This window comes from Arachis ipaensis, chromosome B10 (assembly GCF_000816755.2).
Source record: "Arachis ipaensis cultivar K30076 chromosome B10, Araip1.1, whole genome shotgun sequence".
Classification (NCBI taxonomy): domain Eukaryota; kingdom Viridiplantae; phylum Streptophyta; class Magnoliopsida; order Fabales; family Fabaceae; genus Arachis; species Arachis ipaensis.
Window position 1 is genome coordinate 123,808,712 of NC_029794.2, and position 7,850 is coordinate 123,816,561.

The following is a 7,850-nucleotide window of genomic DNA, read 5'->3' on the forward strand; positions in this document are numbered from 1 at the left end:
TCTCTCTCCAATTTTTTAGCCTTTATTTTTTATTGGTTAAATAGGTGATTAGTTGTTTGTGTTATTTTCAGTTTCTTGTTTCAAAGTTGGTGGCATGTTGCACTCCTAACAGAAAAGAATTGTCTGATAGCAACACATCACAAGTGCTATCTCTGCTCCGTCTGTTAACAGTGGATTCAGATCCATCTATGCATGATTATGTCAAAGTGAGTATTTGCAGTCAGCTATTTTGTTCTCTTAAGGATATGCTATAGTGATTTTGTGAATGCACGATGTTAAATTTCTTGCAGGAGTTGGAGCCATTTCCAGAATTAAAAGTCTTTCATGATATAAGGATGTTCCATGAAAAATTATGCCACAATTACTCTATACGCGACCATTTATTGAAGGTACATAGATAATGTTCTCCCTTGCATCTTTGTATTGTAAAGCATCAAATTTCAATGTGATTAGTTTCTGTAGAGTGTTATCTAATGCATTGTTCATTTTCAGTTTGTAAAGAGATCTTGCTACCTTCCTCCGAGGATACTTTTGTCAAGGTGATTTCCTTTTTCGATAATGGTGGATAAGTTGTCATGAAACCACTTTTGGGGTAATGAATGGTTATATATTGAATATAAGTAAATAAAATAATTAGAAAAAGAAATCTCTCTTAAACGGTATTGTATTCTGCAATTTATTTTCTAATTACTTCCTCAAATTTTCTGGAGGTGCTTGCTTCATGAACCCTGTTTCTTCTTGCAGTCTCCAGGCATTGCACAAGAAGCTATTGATAAGAGAAACCGTTCTGAGAGGAGGGAGAGAAAATTATTCTGAAGAAACATACTGGCATGGTGATCACGAAATAGTGCATGCAGTCTGGACACTTGTTAACATTTGTGGCTCAAATGATGCAAATGGCGTTAGAGAATTGGTGTCTGATTTCGTTTCTAGGGTATCATTCTTATTAAATTTAGTCTTATAACTCTTAAAATATTATCTGGACATGTGCTTGGAGTTGCATGTTCTTCTCTTTCCATTTTCCTTTACCTATAACACCCTTCAGTTTATCATGTCATCATTATTTCTCGTTCAATATGCCACTGCTTACTAATTTTGTTTTTATGATGTACTAATGCTATTTACAGCTTTAGATATTAAGACTTGTGAATATTATCTTTCTCCTTGACACCCCCTTTATGCAAGAGGTACTCAGGCATGAAAGCATGGAAAAAGGATGTGTTTACTAATCTTATACTGAAATTCATCTTTTAATTAGAGGAATAAGAATATTGGGAATTAAACTCTTAGATCTCATGGTAGCTCAGATATTAAATTTTGAATCAACTGTTCCAAAACCTTAAACTATTAATTGATGGCACAGAAATGAATTTTATACTTTATCCTCTCATGTATCCCCATTTTTCTAGTAATATTTCAGTATATTCTGCCAAAAAATTACTGTATGAGGAGGAATACTTGGAAATAAAATGTTAAAAATAATTAGTATATTCTGAATTTTCTAAACTGTAATTACTCAAACATATTATTGTAATTAAATTCTCATGCTAACCTTTGCCCCTTTTGAAGTCTGGTCTTGGTTTGTCACTGCTTTTAGTTGTGTTATCACATATCAAGTTGGCATTTCCTCATGTATGGATTCTTCATTGAGGATGCACTGCTGCAGGTTGGTGCAGGGGACCCATACTCTGTTGTTTTCCATCTTCCTGGCGAGACTAGTCATGTTCGAGTTGGTAAATCTATTGATATCAGCTGTGCTGTGGATATGAGTTCAAGCATAGACACATCCGTGTCCAAAGAACTTTTGGTGGTGGTTCTGAAATTTCTAAAGAAGTATCTGATGGATGATTCTGTGAAAATTGTTGACATGGCTTCACAAACCCTTCGTGTAAGTGCTTCTAACTTGCAATTGGAACTAATGTTACTCCTGTCCTTAATTGTCAAGTCTTCCTTTCAATTTGGCAAGCCGTCTGTGGAGTTCTTCTGTTGTATTGTTCGCATGAAAGTTAGTTCGTTGATGTTTAGCATTCTAAAATGTATTATAATTTACAAAGTATAATATGGTCATTTGGTGTGGAGTTGCATCATTTTTCAATTAGTTAATTACAAACATTGCATTCCATTCTTTGTATATATTAACTGTTTGGATTTATCTGTAGGGAATACTTTCAACTGAAAGAGGCCAAAGTGCTTTACAGTTATTTGATTCGTATCAAAGAACATTGATTGAGGTAATGCTTTAATTGAAGTGTTTGAATGTATTATATTATAAAATGTACAGGGAATCAGCCTCTTTATAGAGGAATTACAGAAATAGAAATAACTAGAAAATAGGAAAGAAGGAAAAAATACTAGCCTAAAATAAAGGAAAGATTTCTAATCATAAAATCCCTAAAATTAAGCTAAACCCAAAAAGGAAAAGATTTATAATTAATTCTATTTACATAATCTGGTGTGTGGATTGAAACATTTATAACCCTTTTGACTTGGGGAATAGCCAATAAAAATGCATTTTTCTGCCCTTGGATCAAGTTTACTTCGATATGAAGGTGTATGTAAAAACACAGTGCAACCAAATACTTTTAAAGGTAAGTCAGAATGCAATCTACATGCTGAAAAATTCTTTTTGAAAGTATCCAACGGTGTGCAGTAATTTAACACACGTGTGGGCATTCGATTTATGAGATAGGCTGCTGTTAGAACAGCATCTCCCCATAAATACTTTGGAACATTACCCTCAAACATAATGGCACGTGCTACTTCAAGAAGGTGTTTATTCTTCCTTTCAGCAATGCCATTTTGTTGGGGTGTATTGGGGCATGTAGATTGATGTTGAATACCTTTCTTTTGAAGAAATTCACCAAGATTTTTATTAAAGTATTCAGTGCCATTATCACTTCTTAATATTGAAATTTGTGTGTCAAATTGTGTTTCTACCATTATCACTTCTTAATACACAGGATCTCTGCACTGTGCCTCTGATTTATAGCTATGGCTGACAGTTCCTCAGTCATTAATCCTGAACAGAAGGAGAACACCACTCCTACTCCATCAGATTTAAAATCTGAGCAACGGATACTAGTTAGTGGTGACTCCCATTCAGTTCAGATCACCACATTTCGACTCAATGGGTCAAACTACCCTTTTATTCTGTTATTTCTTTTCTAGATTGCTGGATCGTTTTAGTCATTGTAGATTGTAATTGTTATTATTTTTTAATGTACCTATTTACATGATTATAAGCTCTGCTAACAAACTCTCCAATCTCTATGCCTCACGTTGCCCACCCTCTGCCGACTCAGCATAAGCTCCTCATAATTTGTCTCCACTGACAATTTGGGCCCTAACCCACCCCACTCCCTTCTTCCTTGCTTACACTTTGTTTGGGCTTACTAGCTTGCTCTTGGGTTTGGGTCTCTAAGATGTCTTACAAATTTAACACGTTTTATTATTTTCAACAGTGGGCAGTTTTTTCGAAACTTATATCCATAGAACACAGTTAGATATAACTGTCTAGATTACCGAGTCTGCAACATCTTGTTATTACTTATGATGCAGTTTGTAACATGTCCTCGTCCATTGTGTACTAATGCAGGTGCACTCCAAAGGTGTTAATATTGAATTTGTGGAAAACTTCCTTATGGACCTGGAAAGGAAGTCAAAAGGTATCTTGAGTTTTGTGCATCTCTTACATAAATGTAGTTGTAAATGTCAGTTATTGATCAACAGCAACTTTTTATCCTGTCAACACGACAATTGGGTTGTTTTTCCCCCTTCTTTTTGAGGCTTTCAAATGCTACTTTGGCAGTTGTAGAGAAATAGCTAATTATTTCTGTCCTCACCTGTCGATAGATACTTGGTCAACAATCTTTCTTGCAAAGGCTCTTTGCTCAGTTCATGCAACTTTGGTTAGCTTTATAAAGTCTACCTTTTTTAAGTAGTTGTGACATGCCTAAACTTTTGTAAGATTTTGTCATGTATTATCTACATAATTTCTCATGTTTTTGTTATTGTCTTTTTTTTGTGTCGGGACATTGTTTCCTTTATTTCAGTAATTTGTTACCGTTTTTAATGGGGATTAAGAGTTTAGTGTTACTGTAAATAAATAGAGGCTAGTTCTTTTATTCTGGTTAGTGCCTTTTTAATTTGCATCATGGCATAACACATCAATATTCATGGTATAATAGTCTCCACTTTCTCTTATCCTTTCCTTCCTAGATCTTTGATATTTTAATAAACATTTAGTATACTATATGAACCAGTATAACCTGAACCAATATAGGTTATGTAAGTGAAGTCCAATTACTAATTCCCACTCAATAATAGGTTTCTCATTTCTCCCCATTCCATGTTTAGTATACCGTGTTTCCTTTTCATTTTATCAGTTGAAGCAGCTTCCTTGGAAAAGTCTACAATATGGGAAACACGTGGTAAATCTTTTGAGATGTGGATTTGTCCATTGGTATATTCACTTATCATCTACTGCAATGACGTCATACTAAGGTATGCTGGTGTGGTCTTACTGAGCTACTTAAATGTTGTGAATGAAAAGGCCATTATTTGTTAGCAACAAGGAATAATTTTACTTTCTGTATTCCTTTTTTCACACACTAATTTCCTAGCATGTTGTACTTCCAGATTGTGTCAAGATATTGTTCTTTCCAAAGCTGAGGTTGCTGAGCTTCTTTTGCCAAGTATTTTTGTCAATATTGCTGCAAGGAAGGATCTGGAGATTGATCTTCATAAGCTAATCTCCCTCCAGGTTGTATTCTAGAGCTGGAAACTGGAAATTTTGGATATCCTTTTTCTTTTTTTTAACAACAGTTGATTGAGTCATTCGTGTTATTTTATATTGGTATGGTCTGGGTGTAGGTTTTATTTAATCAACTCACTGCATTATTATACTGCTATCTATGTTGCTAAAATATGTGTATTTTCAACTTAAAGAACAAATAGCTTATGCTTTCTAGAAATATATTGATATTTAATTGTTGAGTTTGCAGTTGAAGGACCATATATTTACTGAGTCGAATAAGTTGGTCAAATCTATTCAAGTGGTGTTGAATTGCCTTAATGAACTTCGTATATGTCATGTCCAAGAAAGATCTTCTTTGCCATCGAGGCGTGAAACATCCAAGGTAAATATAAAATATTAGAGGATAGAAGTCTGATTAGATCATAAATTGGAACTACTTTGTTATAATCCATTTGAATTATCATTTTGTTTCCAGTTTCTTTTGTAGTTCATAGTCAGAGTTTTTCATGCATGATATTGTTGCACTGTGCGACAAGGCTTTGTTGTTGTTGTTATTCTATTCAAAAGATAATTTGTAGATATTCCAACGGACCTTAAGGATCATAAACCAAGTTAAGAATACTGAATATGTCATTGTTTTCAATTACTTGCTTTATTTTTTGGCAAAAATAGTGGGAGCAGGATGGGCAACTATGATAACCATGGATTTTGTGCAGAATTCTAAACCTTCAAGTTACACCTCAAAAACCCGGTCTACCCCAGCGAAGGCAAGAGAATCTGGTGCTGGTTCAAGTGCACTAGCAAAATCCGTATCCTCATGGGAGAAAGTATCATCCTCTTTGTTATTTTGATCTTTTTAAAACAGTGCATAGTTTTTCTGGTTGAAGTTGACATGATTTATTATTTTGTTTTATCTTCCTAGGTGTTTTGGCTGTCTATTGATTATCTACTTATTGCCAAGTCGGCAATTGTAAGTGGAAAATTTTCTGTACTTCATTTCTTTTTCTTTAACTATTTCCATTTTCCACTTAGAGTCCATTAATCTCTTCTTTTTCTCTTGTTTTATCTTCTTTCTGTGAATTTGGTTGTGTTTGTTTCCTTTTTAGACTTGTGGATCATATTTTACTTCAGTCATGTATGTGGAGCATTGGTGTGAAGAGCACTTTAAAGGTATGACAGTTGGAGGCCCAGATTTCTCTCATAATGAAATGGTAAGTTGTACTGAACATTTTGATGAATGGAGTGCACACACACAATAATCATGCTTGCAACTATTTTTCATGTTTCTCGCTGATTGCTTTGTGCACATTAGTTGCCAGATCATATTGAGATACTTGTCTCCGCCGTCACAAGAATTAATGAACCAGATAGCTTATATGGAATTCTTCAGTCTCACAAGGTAAGCCAGCATCATCTTTTGATTTTGTAGTTGCATCTCTTAGCTTGGTGAATAATATATTGTTAAGTAACAAGAAGACCTAGAAATGGTTATTTGATATTAACATGGATCTTCTGATTAAATTGCCTGACTAAATAAATCTTCTTTTATACTAATGTCTTTGTTTTTTTTTTCTCTACAACTTCTTTGCACTAGCTACAGCTGTAAAGTAAATACCGAATTGTATGTCTAATAGATATAACTACAAAAACCGGGCATGAATGGTAACGGAAACTCAGGCCCTCTTGATCTGGGTTCTTAAATTATGATTGAGTCATAAGAATGGAGGTTTCATGGATCAAATCGATCTTCTGACCACTTGGTCTCTAAGACTATTAGTCAATACCTTTTAAAGGTTTTCTTGGGGACAAAATGACATTGAGAATAAGAACAATTAGTGTACAACTACAGTAGAATCGTAATTCAACACTACACCTATAGATATTATTTGCACTATACAAAGCATTTGAACAACAAAATCCATACGGAGCTGAGATTGTTGCAATTTTTAACACCTTCATTCCCTGATTATTGTCATCCAGTCATCACATGGTTGTTGAACAACTGGCAAATAAAATCATTCATTTAGGTATCTTATTTGGAAGTGGATTTAGACCATTTTTTAATTTTTCACTGTTAATATATTTTGGTTGTGTGACCCTGATTTCTCTCTCGTGTTCTACATGGGCTGATGTAAATAATAGTTGACTTCTCAAATAATCATGTTTGAGCATGAGGGAAACTGGGGAAAGGCTCTTGAGTATTATGACTTGCAAGTGCGATCAGGTGTGTCAGGGCGGAAGAATGACAATTCTATGAGATTGTCACTGGAACAAACTGGAGCAGCAAATCCGTTGCCATTTGCCTCGGACGCATATGAGATGCAGAAGAGCAGACCTTATAAAGGGTTAATTAAATCATTGCAGCAGATAGGCTGTACACATGTACTTGACTTGTATTGCCAAGGGTTGACATCAAGCAAAGACCAGCTTCAGCATGATTTAGAGTTTGCTGAATTGCAGTATGAATCCGCCTGGCGTGCTGGGAACTGGGATTTCTCTTTACCTTGTGTTGGATCCTTTCCTCCTTCAACTGATGATATCAAACATGACCATTTTAATGAAAATTTGCACAGGTAATATGGTTAAGATTTATGCCTATGTTTATTTTAATCCAGAAGGTGTTGTTCTAATTCTTGAAAAGCTCATCTAATTATTCTTTTATTCAGTTGTTTAAGGGCACTCCAAGAGGGTGATTTGAGTGATTTTCAAAGAAGACTGAGGGATTCAAAGCAGGTAATATTTATTTCCTTTATTGTTGTTGTACTTGTGGACTCCATGCAGTTACTAACATTTTACATCTTATAGGCACTTGTGTGGAATATTTCTCATGCAAGTGAGGAGAGCACCGAGTATGTTCACCTAACCATCATTAAACTTCAGGTACTTATTTATACCTTACGTAGATCCTTGATTTTTATCACAACTACATCTATGTTGTCTAGCTCTGTTTTGAATGCATTTTGTATCTACCTTGCAACATTGGTGTATATCAATATCATCATGGCAACCACTGAAGACTTGTTATAGTATGGTGTGAGGAGCTCACAGCTGAGATGAAATTATATATCCATGATTTTCGTGTGTGTTTTTTTTG

The 7,850-nt window shown here is 34.7% G+C and overlaps 1 protein-coding gene across 7 annotated transcripts in view; it reads left to right on the forward strand.

Annotated features, from left to right (window-relative positions):
• LOC107622505 (serine/threonine-protein kinase ATM) overlaps positions 1-7,850 on the forward strand; it is a 44,281-nt gene that overhangs the window by 24,161 nt on the left and 12,270 nt on the right. For 6 of the 7 annotated variants that reach the window (XR_002355582.1, XR_002355581.1, XM_021113508.1 and 3 more), the window contains 17 exons: positions 72-206; positions 291-389; positions 493-539; positions 745-934; positions 1,667-1,888; positions 2,160-2,231; positions 3,593-3,665; positions 4,386-4,503; positions 4,639-4,762; positions 5,004-5,138; positions 5,473-5,583; positions 5,679-5,726; positions 5,863-5,967; positions 6,069-6,155; positions 6,899-7,329; positions 7,423-7,489; positions 7,562-7,636. Coding sequence is in view for 5 of the 7 variants with exons in the window: in XM_021113508.1 (XP_020969167.1) it covers positions 72-206; positions 291-389; positions 493-539; positions 745-934; positions 1,667-1,888; positions 2,160-2,231; positions 3,593-3,665; positions 4,386-4,503; positions 4,639-4,762; positions 5,004-5,138; positions 5,473-5,583; positions 5,679-5,726; positions 5,863-5,967; positions 6,069-6,155; positions 6,899-7,329; positions 7,423-7,489; positions 7,562-7,636 (2,139 nt within the window). In the remaining 2 variants the exon portion in view is untranslated. The remainder of the gene's footprint in view (positions 1-71; positions 207-290; positions 390-492; positions 540-744; positions 935-1,666; positions 1,889-2,159; positions 2,232-3,592; positions 3,666-4,385; positions 4,504-4,638; positions 4,763-5,003; positions 5,139-5,472; positions 5,584-5,678; positions 5,727-5,862; positions 5,968-6,068; positions 6,156-6,898; positions 7,330-7,422; positions 7,490-7,561; positions 7,637-7,850) is intronic. The other variant, XM_016324429.2, reaches the window with a different exon arrangement.